At 45.7% G+C, this 24,797-nt stretch overlaps 1 protein-coding gene across 1 annotated transcript in view; it reads left to right on the top strand.

Moving 5' to 3' along the window:
• The window catches only part of cntln (centlein, centrosomal protein), a 578,849-nt gene that overhangs the window by 108,046 nt on the left and 446,006 nt on the right, over positions 1–24,797 (top strand). Inside the window, 1 exon segment of the mRNA XM_038803995.1 lies at positions 6,241–6,374. Within this exon segment, the coding sequence (XP_038659923.1) occupies positions 6,241–6,374 (134 nt within the window).

Here is a 24,797-nt window from a genome sequence, read left to right as displayed (position 1 = left end):
ATCTTTACTGAGTTGTTGGACAGCCCACAAAACAGGGCAGGATGGTTAGCGTTAGTCGGGCTTACACCCAATTCCTAACACTTCTCGATTGTACTGGAGGAGGCTGTTGCTTGCTTTCCTAGCTCTCTTGGGGAGAATGGAAAATGAAGGAGATTATAAATTTAAGATCCCGAAATTGATGACCAGTTGTCCTCTGTAAACAATTGCCCTTGCCGTACTTGGTTTCATTTGCTGCACTTTAGGAAAGGTGTGAAGGCACTGGAGTGAGTGTAGAAAAGATTCACAAGAACAGTTCCTCGGATGGGGAACTTCAGTTCTGAAAACAGATGGGAGAAGTTGGCACTGCTTTCCTCAGAGAAAAGAAGCTGAAAGGAAATTTGCTAGAGATATTCAAAATCACTGGGGGGGTGGGGGGGGGGGGGGGGGGTGACAAAGTAGACAGAGAGAAATGTTGAGAACGAAATAACACAGATTTAAAGTAATTGACAAAAGAAACCTAGGCAATAGGAGAAAAATATTTTTACGCAGCGAGTGGTTAAGGTTTAGAATGCACTACCCAAGTTTGTGGTAAAGACAAGTTCAATTGAAGCATTCCAAAGGAAGTTACACTGTTATTAATAATCTTTATTGTCACAAGTAGGCTTACATTATCACAACAACAAAGTTACTGTGAAAAGCCCCTAATCGCCACGTTTCGGCGCCTGTTCGGGTACTCGGAGGGAGAATTCAGAATGTCCAATTCACCTAACAAACACGTCTTTTCCGGATTTGTCGGAGGAAACCGGAGCACCCGGAGGAAATCCACGCAGACACGAGGAGAACGTGCAGACTCCACACAGAGAGTGATGCAAGGTTTCAGAGAAATCGCAGGAGAAGGGCACTAAGTGAATTTCTCGTACAGAGAGCCAGAGCAGACATAATGAGCTGAATGGCCTCCTGGGCTGTAATCATTCTCTAATTGGTGGAATACATTTGTATTTCTATGGCCCCACTAATTCTTTGCAGTCACATGTTGAATTTCACTTCAGTTTTCACCAATAACAGACCATATTTTTTGCTTGGTATGAGTTAAGTCTGCTGCTAGATATAATGTAGACTAATATCTCAGTTTCTCACATTGTTCCAATTTTCTTTATTTTTTTGCATTGTTTCCTTTATTATTTTCCTGAATTTATTATTTTTCTTTTCTTGTTGGGCTAGCCAGACAGATTGTTTAAATTTTATGGTGGGAAAGTACAACTTATTTTATAATTATATTTGTACCAATATTTTGCCAAAAATACAGGAATATAATTTCCAAGCTTTTCTTTTGCCATGAATTAATAATATCATTTTAGGGTGATGTTGGTATTCTATGTCGATGAAGAAAGCTGTATGTGTGTGTGTGTCCAGGGTTAATTGAACAGGGAGAAGATTGCCAGAGACAAGTCGTCTGTGAGGGCTAAGTGATGAAAGGTTAAAGTTGTTAGGCTGATGAATTTGTAATGAGAGGTTATGGTGAATTTGAGTTGCAAGTTGTATTTAAAATTTGCATTGTGAGATAAATGGGAAACTTTGTTTTACCATTGTCGAATTTCAAATAGGAATTCAGAGGTGATAAAGAACCATTTGATCTTACAAAAGTTCAATGGTAAACAGAAGAAGGCAAATTAAATCTTATTAACCTCAAAGTAGAGGAAAAATAGGAAAATGTGAAAGATTTTTATATTTGGAGAAGTTGGGTTCAAATGAGGACAATGGAACTTGATATGAAAGGGGAAAAATATATTGAAGGAAGATGTTTTAATTGAGTTGGTTGGCTGTAGGGGAATAACCCTGCAGACCAGCGTCTTTGTGCTGAGAAGCTGTGAAAGTTTTGAATTGGAGACAACCAGCCAATGTTATAGCAGAAGAGCCTTTGTTTTCAGAAAGCAATTTGTTTCTGAACTTTTAACAAATTCTACATCGGCATGGAAGTGTTGAGAAATTGTGCGGAATACCTTTTATTAAAGCCACCACAATCCCTTGACTTAGATTATATTACTGGATTTTGAAAGTTAAGAATCCAAGAAGGTAATTTACTTGTGTACTTCTGACCAGGCATGTTGACTACTTTAACTGTGTGCTTATTATGCGCTTATTTATTTTTCTTTTGAATAAAACTTGTAATTTAAAAAATCCTATGCTTCTGGGGCCAGTAGCTCTTCCTCATTTTCGCAATTAAAAATGGCTTATGATTTGTGAGGCAGACCTCACTAGCGTGCTGCTTGCTCAGCAATAACATCTGCTGTGGTCATAATAAATTTTAAAACTATACCAATTGGCATCTCTTTTGATGGCAAAGGGATGATCATCACCTCTATCACTGCTATGGACTTTACCAGCAATAACATGGGTTTGCAACTGGGATTTCATGTGCTGCACAGGGACTCATTCACCCCAGCATGTGATAGTAGCATTCAATTCAAATGTTTGGTATCCAACGCAGTTTTGATGCCAGTAATACCATCTTTTTGTCACCACTTTTAGTTCTACTTGGGAAAGCCTGGATTTGGCAAGAATTGGTTAATGATTAATAACCATACTCCTGGATTAAAAAAGCTTCTCTGCTACTGAAGAATATGCTCTAGATCTTTGAAGACACTACTGTTATGGCTGGGATGGGAGGAGCAAGCAGATTATCTCGCCCCACCACGCCATTAGTTTAAACGTTTAATTTACTCACTAAAATGGCCAATTCTTTACCATCACTACTGTTGCTCAGACAAAAAGATACTTAAACCAGAGTTCTTCCAATAAACTCGGAAGAATTGATTTATTATGAAGCAAACCATCTTTTTAACAAGTTGCAAGAACTGGTTAACACATAATTGTAATCTCTTTTAAAACTTTGAGAGCACACATGCACACATATTCTCACATGCGCAAACAAACAATGAACATGCAAGCAGTCTCTAGAGATGGACGGTTGGAAAAAATTTGTATAAGAAAAAAATAAAGTGTGCAGATTTTGACATTGTCAATCTGGAGCTCCCTCGTGTGAAGAAGGTCACTGGTACCAGTAGATGTCTGGAGGTTCTCACAAATGGAGCTTTGGCATGGAGCAGAATACAGAGTTGGATCAATTCTTTTTGTCTCAGCTTTGTGGGTTTTCAAATGCAGACAAATTACACTCAACTGAGGATTGTCTGGCTACAATTTGATAACCACACACAATGTCAGACAAGGCAGTGAGAGAGTCAGTTAAGGTAACTTTGCATCTTAGCTTATCCCCCCAAAGAGACTGAGTTCAAAAACAGCAGGTTCAAAACTTAAAGGTTGCCTCTGTCATGTGACATCCAGTAAGTCACTAGCCTTTGCGTTGTTCCAGGCCCCCCCCCCCCCCCCCCCCCCCCCCCCCCCCCGCCAATAAATTAAAGTGATTGAAGTGCAAAACAGCACAAAAACTGACATTTTCCATTGAGTAACATGCTGGTCAGGTGATTTATTGGAGAAGACATTGTTGCTCCCAGTCCAAAGGTGAATTTATGACTTTTATGTTTAAAAAAAACTCCCAGGAGTCCAAATAATGGAATGTCCTTCCAGATTGCAAAAGAAAGTTCCAGTTTGTGCAGAAACGGTAAAAGACACACGTTTCAAAGTGGATGAATCCCTGAAAGTCAATGCAATAACTGATCTTTGTGGCAAAGGGTTATGTAACTCATAGAAAGAAAATATTATTGCACACCACCGCAAATAATGATCTGGTGGAGAATTGCCAGCTGGTTATTAGTGATTTTCAACCTCTGACCAGCCAGCCCTGCCTTCTGAGGAGGAGGCAGTGACATCCCAGAGGCACCCAATGACTTGCTATCAGGAAGACAGGCAGTCTCCTTTGGTTGTAGTGGTAAAGGTAGCTGCTGTATTCAAAATTGCCCCAGTTGGAGAGCACTTACAGCAGACTGAATTCATAAATTTCAAATCAAATGAAGGCTTTTTTAACCAAGTTTTTTTACCCTGGTGTGTAGGGTGGCATTTATATGGAGTTTGAGATACTTAACTCACAGCATATGTTGCATTTAATCTCAGAAAAGGAAACATAGAATACATATATATATATATATATATATATATACATATACACTGTTATTCCTGGATTTTATGAATATCATGTTGAATCTTGAATCACAAGGACTTCCTTATCAGCTGGAGCTTTGCGGACTGCGTTCGTGTTAGCTTGTTATATAGGAGTCTGTTTCATCAGAAGGTGGGTCCCTAGGTGCACACTTCCACAAAACCTGTGCTATTGGAGGATCTGCAAACTTTGCAAGACAAAACTGGGAAGAAAATTAATAACAGATAAGAATGAGAACCTTCAGTCTGAACTTAAGTCTTAACAGGTTGAAATCTAATTTCTGATTGGTTGGATGAATCACGTCTATTCTCTGGTGCTAGGGGATCTGATCGAACTTTTTGTGATCCTCTTGGACAACATTTAGCCAGAGAAGCACTGAGTTGAGCATTACCTTGCAGTTCAATCAGTCTTGTTCTTCCAGCTAAACAAACTGCATAGTGGCTAATAGTTTCCATTGAGATAACGGGAGAAAATTAAAAATCAAATAATAAATAAAGAACAATTTTCAGAAACCTTTCCATAGCAGTTGAATTTTCATTTGGTTGTGAATGCTTTGCACAAATACAGTTTGAGCCAAAAATGATTAATGGTGAAAGCATAGGAAGGGGAAACTTTCATATGTGATTGCCTGTAAGCAGGTTTTTTTGTTTAAAGAAAAGTAAAAAACTCCCTGTTTAGGAAAGCATTTAATATATGTTTCGCTTTTCTTGAGGACCCGCTGTTTTGGGCTTTGCACTTGTCTGGTCATAATGAGCAATATTGGAGAGCAGTGGTGTTGATCAGCATGTGCATATGCATGTTGTCTATGCCAGGAAAATTCAGTGACTCCCAATAAGTATTGCATACCTTAATAGAACTCTGTATTGGTTCGACATGTTGATAATTGTGTCTCCTCAGGCCTCTTTTAACTTAATCTTTAGTTATTTCATCCAGTGTACATGTCCCTATTATTTTTTCTATGTGTGCTGCTTTAGGCTTGTCTACATTAAGTTTCATCTTGCATTGTCTGTTCACTTACAGATCTTGCCAACTTATTTTGTAATTTCTCAGCTGCCTTTTCCAAGTCGGCCTTCCGTGCTTGTCTGGTGCAATCTGCAATTTTGGTTCCCTTGCATTGAGTTTTTGTACCATGACCATTGATTTTAACCAGGAACCTGAGAGATCCAGTTGCCAAACCCTGAGGCACCCCAACCTACTCTGACACAGCTCCTCTTACGAGCACATGCTGTTTCGTATCCTTCAGCTGGTCTCTTATACACTCCAAGATTTTATTTGGAATCCTCTCAGTTTTGAATTTAATGAATAGTCTTTTGGATAGAGTTTTGTCAAAAGCCTTTTGCAGGTTTTGGGACATCCAGTAAAATTTCAACTGAATGGTTATTTTGCAAATGATCACTCGGGCCTGCTGAAAGTGATTCTTCACTAATGTACAACAGAATTCTTCAATCATCAGATCAGGGCAGAGAAAAACTTGCATATAACAATACTTGTATGTAGCAGGAATTGTGTTACTGATATTGAGTGAGCAATTAATTTTAATATTGTATCTGCAGCCAATAAGGTAGTGAAGAGAAAGAGCATACAGTGATAACTTTGAGGCGTTTGACAGTAATGTGTGGGTCAGTGATTTTTTTCCCCCCTCCTCCGTGAGATATTGTCTCGTCTCCACTCAACACCTCACCAGGGCAGTTGGGACTGGAAGGTTGAACTCAAGTTTCACACTGTGGCAGTCTTGCAGGTTGAGGCTGCAATGTGTTGCAACACATTTGATTAAATGTTACTGGTACATAATGTTGGGTAAAGGAACTTGTTTAAAAGGTTGTATTAATTGTGCTTTTTGCATAAATTGTGTTGTTTCCAAAGCCAAAACAAATGTCACTTTCAGAAATAATCCAGCCAAATAAACTGTTGCTACTCCATTTATGTGGAACAGTGCGCATTGCATTCAAAGCTAGTTTGTCACCTTCTGTTTGTAGAGAGGCATTTGCTAATAACCTGCACGTTAACCCCGCTTAACTTCGTTTTTTATATGAACTTATGTTTCTCTAACAAGACTCAACTCTGTGCTTTGTCATAACTGATGATATCTTTGTTGTAAATTCTTGTATTTATTGATTTAAGTTTTGTTCTGGTTGTGGTAATAACAGATATTGGAGGATGAGTTGAAAGAAACCAGGAATCAAGTGGAAAACATGCACAAGAAATGTAATGAATTGTCATCCCACTTTGTGAATCAGCAGACGGAACTGACACAAAAGGATGCTGAAGTGACTAAATTCAGGCAAGTAGTTTATACAGAATCCGGAATCAAGTTTGTTGATCATTGAAAGCAGAATACTGCAGATGCTAGAAATGTGAAATACAATCTCAAAATGCTGGAAATACACAACAGGTCTGGCAGCATCTGTGGAGAGAGAAACAGAGTAAACGTTTCAGGTGGGTGAACCATTCTTTTTTTTTTAAATTTAGAGTACCCAATCATTTTTTTTTTCAATTAAGGGGCAATTTAGCATGTTCAATCCACCTACCCTGCACATCTTGTGTTGTGGGGGCGAAACCCACGCAAACACGGGGAGAATGTGCAAACTCCACACGGACAGCGACCCAGAGCCGGGATCGAACCTGGGACCTCAGCGCCGTGAGACTGCAGTGCTACCACAGCGCCACCGTGCTGTCCTGGTGAACCATTCTGATGAAAGATATCAACCTAAAATGTTAGCTCTGTAATCCCTTCACAGATGTTTCTTGATTTGTAAAGTATTTAGAGCTTTTTCTGTTTTTGGTCAGTAATGACTTGGTAACAAAAGATACCTTTTGACATCTGTTAGAATTTTAGTTAACCCAGCTCGGTTTCACATCTTATCACATTAATAAAAAGCCATACAATGTTAGAGGGCATGTTTTCGTAGTCAATTATGAATGCATGTGCTTTGACAGTAGAAGGCATTGGTAACTTCAGAAATTTCAGTTTCTGAATGTTCAAGACCGACAAAATTTTCAGATTGATGTAACATTTTAATTATTGTTGAGTTTCCCAGAGCTATGGGAACACACAAAGACCTAGGTTCAAGGTTCAACATGCTCCGATTTGAGCTTTATGTGACAGCATGTAAATCTATCCTGTGTTAAAGCCATCGGATTAGTGTTGCATATTTGAAAAGCTGCTGAGAAATGGAAAACTCGAAAGAGAAAGCTGTAATATCTTGGCTGTTTCATTCATTACGGTATGGTCAGATCGAGGGCATTAATTTGTATAAAAAAGCTAGCACATCCTGAGAAGTAGCATTATGTAAATGAGCTAAACCTGCAGTCAGATGTGATGAAGCTGTCTTTGATCAAATTTATCTGCAGCCCTTTATTGCAGACGTTTTATCCTGCAAATATCTGACAACTAAAACATATTTTTATTACATATTTTCCTTTAAGAAGGTAATAACTGAATATTACAGGATGCAACTAGAATGATGCCAAGACAAATGAAAACATGCATCTATTTGTAGCTGAAGCATATGGACAATAATAATTCTCCTTAGAAATGGTGCAGAGTATCATTCCGCTCATTAAAGCTTGATATGGAAATTACTGTTGCCATCCTGTTAATGGCCGAACCATTCCAGGCATTGAAATGCACATGAAACTCACTGGTTGATACTGACAGCCCTTAAAACCCTCTTCCCAACAGTTCACCCTCATAAAATTACCAGTAACGCTAACTTTGGTAAATGGGTATGCTCACAACTTGCTGCAATGACCTGTGCGAAATCACTCAGGCATGTTAATGGTTTCATTTTAGTGATGATTTAAAGTAAGCATTGAGTTCAAGCCTCCAAAGTCAACATGGTTTTACGAAAGGGAAATTGGGTTTGACATGTTTATTAGAGCCTATTGAGGATGTAAATAGTAGGGTTGATAAAAGGAAACCAATAGATGCTGGAAATTTGGATTTCCAAAGGCAGTCAATAAGGTGCCACACAAAGTTAGAGGCTCATGGAGTCGGGGGAACTTATTAGTATGGATATAGTATTGGTTAATAGACACGAAATGGAGAGCAGGGATAAACGGGGTGTTTTCATGTTGATGTGGTCCGACCAGTGGAGTGCTGCATGGATCAGTGCTGGAGCCTCAGCTATTTACCATCTATATTAATGACTTGGATGAAGAAACTGAGATTAATGTATCTAAGTTGCTGTCGACACAAAACTGGGTGTGAATGCAAGCCGTGAGGAGTCAGACAGTGCAGGTTGTTTCCACTGGCGGGTGAAAGCAGAACTAGGGAGCATAGCCTCAAAATAAGGGGAAGTAGATTTAGGACTGAGTTTCTTCACCCAAAGGCTTGTGAATCTATGGAATTCCTTGCCCAGTGAAGCAGTTGAGGCTCCTTCGTTAAATGTTTTTAAGATAAAGATAGATAGATTTTTGAAGAATAAAGGGATTAAGGGTTATGGTGTTCGGGCCGGAAAGTGGATCTGAGTCCACAAAAGGTCAGCTATGATCTCATTGAATGGCGGAGCAGGCTCGAGGGGCCAGATGGCCTACTCCTGCTCCTAGTTCTTATTAAAAGGCCCTTCGGCCTTTTAAACACTCCGGGTTTCACTCCGGCGTCGGCCGTTGCGGAGAATCACGCCCGATGTGTGTCTATTTTGAGAAAACTCTGTGACCCCCCCCATCTCCTGCCAAACTAGTTTAAACTCCTCCCAACAGCACTAGCAAACCTACCTGCAAGGATGTTGTTCCCAATGTGGTTCAGGATTAGACCCTCCCTCTTGTACATGTCCTACCTTCCCCAGAAATGGCCCCAGTGAGCAAAGAATCTAAAATCCTTCCTCCTGCACCAACTCTTGAGCCACACATTCATCTGCCATATTGTCCAATTTTTATACTTGCTAGCACAAGGACAGAAACTGCAAAGAAATGTAGACTGGTTAAGTGAGTGGACAACAAGGTGGCAGATGGAATATAATGTGGGGAAATGTGAGATTTATTCAGTTTGGCCCAATGAATAAAAATGCAGAATAGTTTTTAAAAGTGTGGAACTTGTAAATCTTAATATTCAGAAAGAGACTTTCTCTCTCTGTCTCTGTCTCTCTCTCTCTGTCTGTGTGTCTCTCTCGGTGTGTCTCTCTCTCTCTGTCTCTTTCTCTGTCTCTCTCTCTGTCTGTCTCTCTGTGTGTCTCTCTCTCACTCTGTCTCTGTCTCTCTCTCTCTGTCTCTCTGTCTCTGTCTATACTTCCACAAGGAAGACAGAACGTTAGCAGTGAGGTACAGCAAGAAATTAGAGAAATAAATGGCACTATCGAAAGGGACTGAAGTACAAGAATAAGAAATGTTTGTTACAATTGTGCAGGATTTTGGTGAGACCACATCTGGAATACAGTTTTGGTTTTGTTACAACAGCCTAGGCTAGTGTGTTTGAGTCCAGCCTTACTTGACCTGGAGTTGCAATACAGGTGAAATTAGATTTTATATTAATACCCGTGGCCTTGGGTGAGTTAAATTGACTTACACCTGGTTTATAAGTTTAAACACAAGTAACCTTTTATTATTAACAATAATTATTAAATAGACAAAAAATACAACTGACTATCCACTGTTTTCTTCCCCCCCCCTCTGTCTTTGTCTTTCTCTCTCTCTCTCTGTCTCTGTCTCTCTCTCTCCATATATGTATATATATATATATGTGCACTCTCACACAAACACCAGGGAAAAGGATGGTTGAGAGATAAAGTGAATGTGAATAAAATAAAAATAGAAGGATCGTTGATTCAGATGGATGTCTTTCAGTTAGTTTCTTTCTCAAGGTTAGGCCCTCAGTTAGAACATAAAAACATAAGAATTAGAAGCAGAAGTCGGTAATTCAGCCTCGAGCCTGCTCTGCCATTCAATCAGATCATGGCTGATCTCTTCCTGGTCTCAAATCCACGTTCCCCATGTCCCTCTAAACCATTTTTTAAATCAGAAATATATCTTCTCCTTCTTGAAACTATTTAAAACCAGTGAAACCAGTTGGGCACTTTCTTTTCCTTCAGCTTGTAATGATCTTTACCGCACTCAGAGAGACAGCAGGCATCCGGCAGCAGAGAGAGAGAGAAACAAAGCCCATCTTCCTTCGAGTGTCTAGAGGCTTCTGATGGTTTTCTTTGGCAAGGTTGTCTACTTTGTCTATGGATTCAGGATCATAGAACATAGAACAGTACAGCACAGAACATGCCCTTCGGCCCTCGATGTTGCACCGAGCATTGTCCGAAACCAAGATCAAGCTATCCTACTCCCTGGACGAAATTCTCGGACCCCCAGCAGGGTCGGAGAATCGCCCGGGGCTGCCGGAAATCCCGCCCCCGCCGTGGCAGAAATTCTCCGCCACCCGGGAATTGGCGGGGGCGGGAAACGCACCGCACTGAGCGGCGAGGCCCCTGCGGCGATTCTCCGGGCCCGCGATGGGCCGAAGTCCCGCCGCTGGGAGGCCTCTCCTGCCGCCGAGGTTTGAATCACCTCTGGTGGCGGTGGGATCGGCGGCGCAAGTGGGCCCTCGGGGTCCTGGGGGCCCCTGTGGGACGATCGGACCTCGGGGGGTGCCCCCACGGTGGCCAGGCCCGCGATCGGGGCCCACCGATCAGCGGGCGGGCCAGTGCCGTAGGGGCACTTTTTCCCTTCCGCCGCCGCCACGGCCTACACCATAGCGGACGCGGAAGAGAATCCCCCAGCGCGCATGCGCCGGTGGTGACGTCAGCGGCAGCTGCTGCTGACGTCACCACCGGCGCATGCGCAAACCGGCGAAGGCCTTTCGGCCAGCCCCGGCGCCGGGCGTCTAAGGCCGCTGGTGCCAGTTTTAGCGCCAGTCGGCGTGGTGCCAACCACTCCGGCGCGGGCCTAGCCCCTCAATGTGAGGGCTTGGCCCCCAAAGGTGCGGAGAATTCCGCACCTTTGGGGAGGCCCGACGCCGGAGTGGTTGGCCGGGACCCCCCGCCCCGCCGGGTAGGGGTGAATCCCGCCCCATGTCATTCTAGTGGGCTCCATGTGCCTATCCAATAACCGCATGAAAGTTCCTAAAGTGTCTGACTCCACTATCACAGCAGGCAGTCCATAACCACCCTAACCACTCTCTGAGTAAAGAACCTGGCCGCAATTCTCCCAACGGGAGTCTTAAGTGCCGACGCCGGAGTGAAAACCGGAGTGTTTAATAGAACATAGAGCATAGAACAGTACAGCACAGAACAGGCCCTTCGGCCCTCAATGTTGTGCCGAGCCATGATCACCCTACTCAACCCACGTATCCACCCTACACCCGTAACCCAACAACCCCTCCCCCCCTTAACCTTACTTTTATTAGGACACTACGGGCAATTTAGCATGGCCAATCCACCTAACCCGCACATCTTTGGACTGTGGGAGGAAACCGGAGCACCCGGAGGAAACCCACGCACACAGGGGGAGGACGTGCAGACTCCACACAGACAGTGACCCAGCCGGGAATCGAACCTGGGACCCTGGATCTCATGCATTTATGCTAACCACCATGCTACCCTGCTGCCCCTTCTTTCACTCCGGCGTCAGAGCCTGCTCCCAGACCCCTATTCTCCCGACCCCGGGGGACTAGGAGCGGCATCGCATCATTTACGCGCGCTGGGCCTTGGCGCCGCATAAAAAGCGCCGTCGCGTAAATGACGTCACCCACGCATGCGCGGTTGCCGTCCTCCCCAAGTCCGCCCCCCAAAAGATGGCGGATGGAGACATCCGGTTGCGGTGATGACGTGCTAAGCCGCACATTTGGGAGCTCCCGATTTTAACGGACTTTTGGGCTCTTTTTAGAGCCCCAAACGGCGCTTTTTTGACGTTTCCCGGTGGGGGAAGGTGTTGGGAGAAACATTCTCCGCAATTTATCTTTTGAAATCGAAGTGGAGCAAGGAGAAAAACGGCAGCAGCTCCCCAGAAAAAACGGGGGAAGGAATCCAAGATGGCGGCCGGCAGAGCACCTGAGAAGTGGAGGCTGTGGGCGCAGGAGCAGCAAGCTGCTCTCCTGCGCTGTTTTGCGGAGCTGAAGGCTGAGTTGCTGAGCTCACTGAAGGAAACAACCAGCAAGCTGATGGAAACCCAGACGACCCAGGGTGCTGCCATCCAGGAGTTGCAGCAGCAGGCCGCTGAACAAGAGGAGGAGGCCGTGGTCCTCGTGGGTAAGGTGGAAGTGCACGAGGCACTCCATAAAAAGTGGCAAGACCGCTTTGAGGAGCTGGATCTCCGCATGAGGCAGAAGAATTTAAGGATCTTGGGCCTTGCATAGGGCCTGGAGGGGTCGGATCTGCCGACCTACGTGGCCAGCATGTTGAATTCGATGGTGGGGGCAGGGTCGTTCCATCTGCCCCTGGAGCTGGAGGGAGCCCACAGAGTACTGGCCAGGAGGCCCAAGGAGAATGAAGCGGTGCTGGTGAAGTTCCACCGGTTCAGGGATCGGGAGTGTGTACTGCGCTGGGCCAAGAAGGTGAGGAGCAGCAAGTGGGAGAATTCAGTAGTGCGGATCTATCAGGACTGGAGTGCGGAGGTGGCTAAGCGGCGGGCCGGGTTTAACCGGACGAAGGAAGTGCTTCATAAGAAGCACGTAAAGTTTGGGATGTTGCAGCCTGCGTGCCTGTGGGTAACTTATCTGGATCGGCACTACTATTTTGAGTCCCCGGAGGAGGTGTGGGCCTTTGTGCAGAAGGAGATGGTGGACTTGAACTAGGGGTTGGGGGTTGCGGGGTCGGTTGTATTGTTATATTGCTGGTTTTTGCTGTTGCTGTGTTTTCTGTACTTTTGTAATTTTGACATGGTTTCTTTATGTGGGTTTTGCTTTGTTTTCTGGGGGGTGAGGTGGGGTGTGATCTGAGGTTTGTATTTTGCGGGGGATGTTAGGGGTTTGTTGTATTCTATATGGGGTTGGGGGATGGGATGGGCTGGTATTTGGGATCTGTGTCAGTAGGGTGGGGTGGGGCAGTGCGAAAGCGCGGGCTTTCCTCTGGTTTCCCACGTTGCGGGGCTGGAGGGGTGGAGCTGGCGGTGGGGGCGGGGCCTCTACTGTTTTTTTGGGGTTTTTTCCCCCGCGCTGGAGCGGTGCCAAGGAGGAGTGGCAGGAAGGGGGATGATCCCACATCGGGAGGGGTCGTGTTTTGGCGGGAGTTGCCGGGGTCAGCAGAAGTCAGCTGACCCACGGAAGTACAATGGAGGGCGTGTCGCGGCTAAGAGGGATCCTAGCCTGCGGGGGGAGCGGGGGTACCGGGTTACTGCTGGTAGGGTCAGGAAGGAGGCGGTGTGGGCCGGGGGGGGTAGAGGAGAGGTGCTGTTGCCGTGGGGACTGGGTCGGGCGGCGTGTGCTGGCCTGGGGCGGGCAGTCGACAGGCTATGATTAGCCGACGGGGAGGGGGGTGGGATGCCCTCTGATCCGGTTGGTCACTTGGAATGTGAGAGGACTGAACGGGCCGGTTAAGCGGGCTAGGGTATTTGCTCATTTGAAGGGGCTGAAAGCGGATGTGGCGATGCTCCAGGAGACCCACCTGAAGGTGGCGGACCAGGTCCGTCTGAGGAAAGGGTGGGTATGGCAGATTTTCCACTCCGGGTTGGATGCGAAGAACTGGGCGGTGGCGATTTTGGTGGGGAAGAGGGTGTTGTTTGAGGCATCTGAGGTGGTGGCGGATAAGGGGGGTAGGTTTGTTATGGTGAGGGGTAGGCTACAGGGAGAGAAGGTGGTACTAGTTAATGTGTATGCCCCCAATTGGGATGATGCGGGCTTTATGAGGCGTATGCTGGGACGTATCCCGGACCTGGAGGCGGGGGGCCTTATCATGGTGGGGTGACTTCAATACGGTGCTGGATCCTTCACTGGATTGGTCCAGTTCAAGGACAGGTAGGAGGCCGGCGGCGGCCAAGGTGCTGAGGGGGTTTATGGACCATATGGGAGGGGTGGACCCCTGGAGGTTTGGGAGGCCGAGGGCGCGGGAGTATTCTATTTTCTCCCACGTCCATCGGGTTTATTCCAGAATAGACTTTTTCGTGGTGAGCAGGGAATTGATTCCGAGGGTGGAGGAGGCCGAGTATTCGGCCATTGCAATCTCCGACCACGCTCCCCATTGGATGGATCTGGAGATGGGAGAGGTACGGGACCAGCGCCCGCTGTGGCACCTGGATGTGGGGTTATTGGCGGAGGAGGAGGTGTGCAGGAGGGTCCGGGGAAGTATTGAGGGGTACCTCGAGGTTAACGATACGGGGGAGGTCCGGGTGGGGATGGTCTGGGAAGCCCTGAAGGCAGTGATTCGGGGGGAGCTGATATCCATCCGGGCCCACAGGGATAGGACGGAGAGGAGGGAGAGGGAGAGACTGGCGGGGGAGCTCCTGGAGGTGGATTGGAGGTATGCGGAGGCACCAGAGGAGGGATTGCTGGGGGAGAGGCGTAGCCTACAAGCTAGGTTTGATTTGTTAGCCACCAGAAAGGCAGAGGCACAGTGGAGGAAGGCACAGGGGGCGGTGTATGAATATGGTGAAAAGGCGAGTTGGATGCTGACGCATCAGCTCTGCAAGCGGGATGCGGCTAGGGAAATTGCTGGAGTGAGAGATAAGAGTGGGAATGTGGTGCGGAAGGGGGCAGAGGTGAATGAGGTCTTCAAGGACTTTCATGGAGAACTGTACCGGTCGGAGCCACCGGTGGAGAGGAGGGGAATAGAGAGTTTTCTCGACGGGCTATCTTTCCCGAAGGTGCAGGAGGAGCAGGTGGAAGGGCTGGGGGCGCCGATTGAGCTGGAGGAGCTGGTTAAGGGGATTGGGCAGATGCAGTCAGGAAGGCGCCGGGGTCAGATGGGTTCCCGGTGGAGTTCTATAAAAAGTATGTGGACCTGGTGGGCCCCCTGTTGGTGCGGACGTTAAATGAGGCATGTGAGGGGGGGGGGCTTTGCCCCCAATGATGTCGCGGGCGCTGATTTCCTTAATCCTAAAGAGGGATAAGGACCCCCAGCAGTGTGGTTCGTACAGGCCCATATCTCTCCTTAATGTAGACACCAAGTTGCTGGCAAAGATCCTGGCCACCAGGATTGAGGACTATGTGCCAGGGGTGATACACGAGGACCAGACAGGTTTTGTTAAGGGAAGGCAGCTGAATACGAATGTGCGGAGGTTGTTGAATGTCATTATGATGCCGGCGATTGAGGGGGAGGCGGAGATAGTGGTGGCGCTGGATGCGAGAAGGCCTTCGATAGAGTGGAGTGGGGTACCTATGGGAGGTGCTGGAGAGGTTTGGATTTGGAGAAGGGTTTATTAAGTGGGTGAGGCTACTGTATGAGGCCCCGATGGCGAGTGTAATTACTAATGGGAGGAGGTCGGATTACTTCCGGCTCTACCGAGGGACCAGGCAGGGGTGCCCCCTGTCCCCCTTGTTGTTTGCACTGGCAATCGAACCTTTGGCGATGGCGTTGAGGGAGTCAGGAAGGTGGAGGGGTTTGATGCGGGGTGGGGAGGAACATCGGGTGTCGTTGTATGCAGATGACCTGTTACTGTATGTGGCGGACCCAGTGGGAGGGATGCCGAGGGTGATGGAGCTGTTGGCTGAGTTCGGGGCCTTTTCAGGCTATAAACTGAATCTGGGCAAGAGTGAGGTGTTTGTGGTGCACCCGGGGGACCAGGAGGAAGGAATTAGAAGGCTCCCGTTTAAGAGGGCAGGGAAGAGTTTCAGGTACCTGGGGGTGCAGGTGGCCAGGAGCTGGGGGACTCTTCACAAGCTCAATTTCACCAGGCTTGTGGAGCAGATAGAGGAGGAATTTAAAAGATGGGATATCTGCCACTGTTGTTGGCGGGGAGGGTGCAGTCCGTCAAAATGACGGAGCTCCCGAGGTTCTTGTTCCTGTTTCAGTGCCTGCCCATCTTCATCCCCAGGGCCTTTTTCAGGAGGGTGACTAGTAGCATTTTGAGCTTTGTGTGGGCGCGTGGGACTCCGAGAGTGAAGAGGGTCTTTCTGGAGCGAGGTAGAGATGGGGGGGGGGGGGGGGGGGGGGCGGCGCTGCCCAACCTTTCGAGTTATTATTGGGCGGCCAATGTGTCAATGGTGCGTAAATGGGTGATGGAGAGAGGGGGGGGGGCGGGGGGGGGGGGGCATGGAAAAGGATGGAGATGGCACGAGCCTGGGGACCCTGGTAACGGCGCCATTGCCGCTCCATCCCACGAGGTATACCACGAGCCCGGTGGTGGCGGCGACCCTAAAAATATGGGGGCAGTGGAGGCGGCATAGTGGGGAAGTGAAGGGCTCGGTGGAGGCTCCATTAAGGGAGAACCATCGGTTCGTCCCGGGGAACATCGACGGGGGATTTAGGGGGTGGTACAGGGTAGGCATTAGGAAGTTGGGGGACCTGTTTATGGGCGGGAGGTTTGCGAGCCTGGGGGAATTGGAAGAGAAATTCGGGCTCCCCCCAGGGAACACGTTCAGGTACTTGCAGGTAAAGGCATTTGCTAGGTGGCAGGTGGAGGGATTTCCTTTGCTGCCCTCGCGGGGGGCGATGGACAGAGTGCTTTCGGGGGTGTGGGTCGGGGATGGGAAGGTGTCTGACATTTATAAGGTAATGCAGGAGGGGGAGGAGGCATCAGTGGAGGAGCTGAAGGCTAAGTGGGAAGGGGAATTAGGGGAGCAGATGGAGGACGGGACTTGGGCGGATGCCTTGGAGAGGGTTAACTCTTCCTCTTCATGTGCGAGGCTTAGTCTCATCCAATTTAAGGTGCTGCATCGGGCTCACATGTCCGGGACTCGGATGAGTAGGTTCTTTGGGGGCGAAGATAGGTGTGTCAGGTGCTCGGGGAGTCCTGCGAACCATGCCCATATGTTCTGGGCATGCCCGGCACTGGAGGAATTTGGGAAGGGGGTGGCGAGGACGGTGTCGAGGGTGGTTGGATCCAGGGTCAAACCGGGCTGGGGACTCGTGAGCTTTGAGGTTGCGGTGGAGCCGGGAGTGCAGGAGGCGAAAGAGGCCGGTGTCCTTTCCTTTGCGTCCCTAGTAGCCCGGCGGAGGATCTTGCTGCAGTGGAAGGATACGAGGCCTCCAAGTGTGGAGACCTGGATCAGTGACATGGCGGGATTTATAAAGCTGGAAAGGGTCAAATTTGCCCTGAGAGGATCAGTACAGGGGTTCTATAAACAGTGGCAGCCTTTCTTGGACTTTCTGGCTCAGAGATAGGGAAATGGGTCAATAGCAGCAGCAACCCGGGGGGAGGGGGGGAAGAGAGGGGGGGTGTTATCTATTTCTTCTACGGTTATTCAATTTAATATGTTGTTAATTTAATTTGTTGTTAATTTATTTTGTTGGTCATTGGGGTTGGGGGGGTGGGGGGGGGGTTCGGTGTACGAGCTGTTATGGTTCTGGGGTGTTACGACTGTTATTGTTAGAGACCGTTGCTATTTTCATTACTGTTTGTTGTTGTATAAATACAACATTTTTCAATAAAAATTATTTAAAAAAAAGAAGATGGCGGATGGATCTTGCGGGAAGGCAGAGGAAAGGAGGTCCTTCCTTAGAGAGGCCGGCCCGCCGATCGGTGGGCACTGATCGTGGGTGAGACAGGCCGACCTCCAGCGTTCCCGTGCAGTTCCCGCCGGTAGCGACCAGGCGTGGACGGCGCCAGCGGGAACTTGTCGTGTTGGGACGGCCGCTGAGAATCGCCACTTGCCTTTTGCGAGCGGCGATTCTCCGAGCGGCCAGCTGTGATTCTCGCTGGTTTGGGGGGGTGAGAGTATCGCGTGCGGGTGCCGGGGTGGCGTGGCAGGACCCGCGCGGCACCCCACCGATTCTCCCACCCGGCGTGGAGGGGGGGGGGGGGGGGGGGAGAATTCCGCCCCCTACCTCGGACATCCCTCCTGTATCTCCCACCCTGAATCTTATAGTTATGCCCCTTTGTAACAGCTACATCCACCCGAGGAAATACTCTCTGACCGTCCACTCTATCTATCCCCCTCGTCATCTTATAAACCTCTATTAAGTCACCTCTCATCCTCCTCCGCTCCAAAGAGAAAAGCCCTAGCTCCCTCAGCCTTTCCACATAAGACCTACCCTCCAAACCAGGCAATATCCTGGTACATTTCCTTTGCACCGTTTCCAATGCTTCCACATCCTTCCGATAATGAGGTGACCGGAACTGCACACAATACTCCAAATGTGGTCTCACCAGGGTCATGTATAGTTGCAGCATAACCCCGTGGCTCTTAAACTCAAGCCCCCTGTTAATAAACACTAACACACTATAGGCCTTCTTCACGGCTCTATCCACTTGAGTGGCAAGCTTCAGAGATCTGTGGACATGAACCCCAAGATCTCTCTGTTCCTCCACATTCATCGGAACCCTGCCGTTGATCCTTTCAAGTTTACAACAAAGATGTTCCAGGCACTCGCTGGTTTTAGAACAATTATGCAGTTCTTTCGTCAAAAGGGAGCGAGAGCACGTCCCTTCTCCTACCAAGATCTAAACACTTCTGCCAAGCCCTCTCAGAAAGTATCACGCAGGAACTAATCATTGACTGTTGTCAGGCAGAACACTATCCCTGGCCAACCAACAGGTTGTCAGCCAACTGAAAGTCCCGAAAGACATGCTGTTAGGTGAATTGTACATTCTGAATTCTCCCTCTGTGCACCCAAACAGGCGCCAGAGTGTGGTGACTAGGGGATTTTCTCAGTAACTTCATTGCAGTGTTAATGTAAGCCTAATTGTGGCAATAAAGATTATTATTATTAATACAAACTGTACATTATTTCTGAAGTCTGATTTTGCCCTATGTGCTACTGAGCCTTATAGTTTCTTAAATCATTTCACGCTAACAAAAAACCCTTTTACATTGAATCACTCCTTGCAAGTTTGAAGGATCAAGGCTTTCTTTTAATACAGAGGAAGCTGTGAATTGGGCAGTGGAATGTTAGAGGACTACAGCTTTATTTTAAGTCACATGGCTGGTATCTACTTGTGACAAGCAAAAATGTTGAAAGGATTTATTCTATAGTCATGGGAGAAATATATTGGCCGTTCATTATTCCTCAAAACTACACTGAATTTACTCGTGCAATTATGCTGGAAATCAGCACCACAGTGATGAGAAATTTCAGCCTGTTTCAATATTGTCTGTATGTTTCTGTAACTTAATGTGCTTGAGGCAGATGGAATAAATTGGATCAGGCGAGAGTGTTCCTGTTCAAGGAATGTGCTGCATTTCCAAATTATGTTTAATGTTAAAAATCAGTCTTCAGAAACAATGTACAATATGTATTGATCGGTAAAAAATGTGATATTATGCCATGAGTTTTTACAACACTGTAAACATACAAATAATAAGCGTTTTGTAGATAGTCATCCAGCCTAGTTGGCAGTTTACCTATTCAACATCTGTTTTCACTTGACCATGACAATGTTTTACTGGACCTGATCCAGGGAATCCTGTGTAAATGGGATCAGAATTCTGGAAGTATGTTTCCTTAAAGTAAAAACTGTGTCATAGTTGAAGACTGTTAATTTTGATGCTTTGGTTGGAGCAAAGTTGTCTCATTTATCAAATTGCTCCATATAAACAAAATTAATATAGAGGGATTTAATTGAGACCTTTCCTACCAAAACAAAAATACCCTTATTTAACCGCATCTTCACTGACAGTCATCTGCTATCAATTCTAAGGAAATTCGGCACTATTTGCTTTCATGGAGCACATGAATTATTTATTTCCCGGTGTCCAAGCCAATTTTCCTGCCTCTACCAAAATTGCTAAAAGCAGATTATTTGGACATTATTTTCATTGCTGTTTGTGGGAGCTTGCTGTGCACAAATTGGCTGTCCCCAATGTTCCCTACATTGCAATCGTGACTACACTTCAAAAAGTGCTTAATTGGCTGCTGAACACCTTTGAATGGCCTGAGGTTATTAAGGGTACGACATAAATGCATGTTCTTACTTTTGTTCTTGCATGATAATGGTTGAGTAAAGATCAGCCCAAATAAAGGATAATTTTCTAATACATATATTTACAGCATATAAGCTCTGAAGACTGGTTGAGATAATGTATATACAGGTGTGTGTAAAAATATGAAGATCGCTGTGGGTATGAATGTGAAATGTGAAAAAGGTGCCCATGGCTGTAACAGAATGTGAAACTTTAATTATGCTGCCACCAACAGAAGCCACATGCTGTAATCTCCAAGTTTATGAATGATGTACATTTAGTCACCTGTAAGTGGGAGAATTTTACATGGTTCATGCACAATGCAGAATATGAGAGAGCGTGTGAAATGTTGCAAATGATGAGGCAATTAATTTTAATTGGACTTTGTTTAAAAAGGCTGGTATTTTGTATTCCTGCTTTATTTGGTCATTATTTCAGTAAGAATTTTAGTTGGCAGTAACTTTTCAACAATATGGTATTTACAAAAGCAACAAAATAATTGGTGGGTCTTTTGATAGTCAAAAAAAATCATCTCTGGGTGCCTGTTGTAGCCACCTGGGGTGGCCACGTCCCGATTCCAAAATAGATACTCGCAAAGAGTGCAGGGAAAAATGGACAGCACTAGAGAAACAAGCAGGTGCAAAGTTTCCTGTGGATTGGAACCTGCTGAACCCAGACAGAACTGAAACTACAAGCCATTAGCATAGTAATGAGCTATCTACGGGGACAAAAAGAAACATTGAAACAATCGGTGCTGGGACAGACTTCCCGGCGCCAGTGGAAGCTAAAACAAAGGCAGGCCAATGGTTACATTGGGCCCGCCCAACGATCAGGGAACAACCCCGTTATTGGAGAAAATCAATATGAACGATTGGGACATGGTCCAATTAATTGGGACCAAGTCCAGGGTCCGCCCAGAAGGGCGCGAAACCCCTGGGGGCTATAAAACAGAGTCCCCAAGGTCAGTTCGCTCTATTAGAAGTGTTTGGAAGATCTCTTACTCCTCTTCGTCATCTTCACCTTGGCCTTTGGCTCTCAGCAACGAGAGGCCCGCCAAGCACCAGCCAAGTAGGTCTAAGGTCAACGCACACTATGAGATAGACGCTCCTAGCTACTATTCTATACCAGTTCAAAGCCAGCAGTATCAGAACCAGACAACGGCCATTGTTCCTCTGACTGAGTGGGCCCCCCGAAGCTAAGTATAGGCTTTTAGTAGTAGTTGTAGTTTAGTGAGTAGAGTTTATGCATGAGTAATAATTGACTGTGTGTAAATAAATGAGTATTAATTTCGAACTTACTAGCTGTATCGAATCATTGATCAGTATTCGGCTTTGAACCTTGTGGTGGTATCAGAAAGATACCTGGCGACTCTTGAGCAAAAATTAAAACAGAGAAAATTAAGGGAAAGCATAACGAGCAACACTGTGTTAAATATCAGTTTTCTTTTCCCCACGTGGGATAAAGATGCTGGTTTTTAGATGCAAACGCTTTGAATGTTTATTTATTTGAGCCTTCTAAAGTGTACATTTGTATCAGAGGGAATGAAGGAGTAGCCTGCAAAGAAAAGAATACATGCATACATTTTACAGGGAATTGTGTGAACAACAGAAAAGATCATTTAGTGATGTGTTGCACTACACAAGCAATAATAATATTTATCAAATAAACAATCTTGACATAAAAACTAGGAGCAGGGGTAGGCATTTCAGCCTTGAGCCGGCTCTACCATTCAATACGATCATGGTAGATTTAATCTCGGTCTCAACTCCCCTTTCCTCCCCGTTCACCATAACCCTTCAAGCCATTATAAATTAAAATCTGTCTATCTCCTCAAATTTATTCAAAGTCCCAGCATCCACCGCATTCTGGGGTAGTGAATTCCACAGAATCATAACCCTTTGAGAGAAGTAGTTTCTCCTCATCTCAAATCTGCTCCCCCTTATCCTAAAACTTTGACCTCTCGTTCTGAATTGCCTCACAAGAGGAAACATCCGCTCTACATCAACTTTGTCAATCCCCTTTATCATCTTGATACACCTCAATAAAATCTCTCATTCTTCTAAATTCTAGAATATATAGGTCTAACGGTGTCAAGGGTTAGCACTGCTGCTTCACAGCGCCAGGGACCCGGGTTCGATTCCCGGCTTGAGTCACTGTCTGTGCGAGTCTGCACGTTCTCCCCGTGTCCGCGTGGTTTTCCTCTGGTCAGGTCAGAGCTTTGACAAAGAGTCATCGGACTCAAAACGTTAGCTCCTTTCTCTCCCCACAGATACTACCAGACCTGCTGAGATTTTCCAGCATTTCTCTTTCGTTACCTTATTATCTGTTGTATCTGCATACTAATTTTCTGCAATTCATGCACAAGGGCACCCAGATCCCTCTGCACTATAGCACTCTGACGTTTCTCTCCATTTAGATAATAAGTTGCCTTTCTATTTTTAGAACCAAAATGGATAACCTCACACTGATTCAAGTTAAACTCCAGTTGGCCCACTTACCTAACCTATCCATATCCACTTCTAAATGTCTTATTTCTTTATTGCAACTTACTATCCCACCTAATCATTTTATTCTACGAAAACATTTATTCATAATTGATAATTTCCATTTTTTGTGACTAAAATCAAAGAAAATAAAAATTGGGAAATTTGTATGAGTGTTTGTCCTGTGGCATTTCTCGTAGTTTGGGGAAAGTGTTGTTTTTGACGATTACTGGAACGCATTTCTAGTCAAGAGGCTCAATGGTTTTCCCTTTGTTGGAATATATCAAATTTTCCCAAGCAACAGAATTAATGGGACACCTTTATTACAGAAGTTAATTCAAGATCCATGGGAGACCTAAATATACTGAAAAAATAATTACATCTTCCACAACATTGTGGAGAGTCAGCAATCAGTCAGACAACTCTTTGTTCTACAATACCATTATTTGTAAAAACATTTGAAAAATGATGGAAACGCAAAGAACCACTGGCCCACCCAGCCTGTCCCCGCATAATTGTGGTGCCTTGTGCATCACAACATGGACTCTTCACCCCACCCAGAACTCTGCACTCTAGACAGAGGCAAAAATAGCTCTTGTGCTAAAGGGATCAAGGGATATGGGGAGAAGACGGGTTCAGGGTATTGAACTTGATGATCAGCCATGATCATAATCAATGGCAGAGCAGGCATGAAGGGTCGAATGGCCTCCTCCTGCTTCTATTTTCTATGTTTCTATATGAATTAAAATCCTAATGCCAGGGACAGAACTCTGCAAAATTCCCTTCTGAGCCTCTGGCGATCAGAGCTTGCTCAGGACACCACTCTAGCCCTGGATTCCTCAGTGTCCACATTAAGAGGTATTCCCAGCCAAGCCAGAAACAGGTCCAGGTCTAATTTGAAGGAATTCTGGGAATCAGTGTCCATTGGCAGACTGTCTGGGAAAAGAGCAACTGCCCAATAGCCAACCTTGTGCTGCTCTTGTGCAATGTGTATATTTGAACCCCATCTTTCAGAACCTATTTACCTGGAACAAATTGTCAACTTGGCACAACCTATTTGTTTCATTTTATAAACTGTAATCAGGTTATTCCAAAGTGTAAACTTTTCTAAAATGTAGAGTCTCAACTCTCTTATCGTATCTTGATAACTAAAATGCTTTACCTGGGAGTTAGTCCAGTAACTCTCTGCCACATCCTTTCTAAAGTCTCATTATCATCCACTTTTTGGGGAGACCAAAACTGAGCACAGTGGCCTTTATTTTATGTACATTTGTTTTATTTTGCTTTATGTTTTGAGTATTACCTGTTGTTAAAGTTAACAATGTACAACATTGAGACGGTGGTTTAGTGGTAATCTCACAGGACTCATAATCCAGAGGCCCAGGCGACCACTGGATACATGGGTTCAAATCCTGCCACAGCAGCTGGTGGAATTAGTTCAATTAACAAAGTCTGGAATTAAAAACTCGTCTCAATAATAGCGATCATGAAACCATTGTCATAAAAACCCATCTGATTCACTGATGTCCTTTGGGGAAGGAAATTTGCCTACATATGGCTGACATGTGATTCCTGACTCAGTAATGTGGTTGACACTTAACTGGCACTTAGTTCAGGGCAACAAATGCTGGCCTTGCCAGCGATGCCCACACCTCATTAAAGAATAGAACAAAATACAGCAGGAGGCCATTTGGCTTATCCATGCCCGTACTGGCTCTTTGAAAGAGCTATTCAATTACTTCCACTTCCCTGCTACCCCATAACCCTGCAATTCTTTTCTTTTTCAGTATTTTGTCAGTTCCTGTTAGAAATTTGGAACAGCATAGGAACAGGAGGCCATTCAGCCCTTTGAGTCTGCTCAGAACCTGTTTCCAAGCAGCACATTCCAGATCACATTTTTTAAAAAATAGGGTCTTAATCTCTTCTTCGGCTTCTCTGTTACTTTCCTTAAAATGCCAGGTTTGTAACAATTATTTGCAGTCTATTGAAAAGTGAGACTTGGCAAAATTCGTGAAAGTGCTTGGATTACTTGTACCATCGTTTGATAGCTACATTGCACGTCTTATTTTGTTTTCTCTCTCATCTTGGTATGAGTGTGACTACTGGGACAGTTGGCATAGACTTCAGAAAAAAAAACAAGGGCATTCATTAAAAGGAAGAATAACAGAAGACTGTTCAAGATCAGTGAGGCTCATTCTCAAACTTGTGAAGCGGGAGATGCACAGACTCCAGTGTCTTTATGCATACAACCTCGAACACCAGGGTACATTCACCACGGAAAAGTTTTGACCAATCAGAGTCAACTCGT

This window comes from Scyliorhinus canicula, chromosome 8 (genome assembly GCF_902713615.1).
Source record: "Scyliorhinus canicula chromosome 8, sScyCan1.1, whole genome shotgun sequence".
Taxonomy (NCBI): domain Eukaryota; kingdom Metazoa; phylum Chordata; class Chondrichthyes; order Carcharhiniformes; family Scyliorhinidae; genus Scyliorhinus; species Scyliorhinus canicula.
Note: the sequence above shows the minus strand (reverse complement) of the source record. Positions and strands in the feature narration are given on the sequence as shown.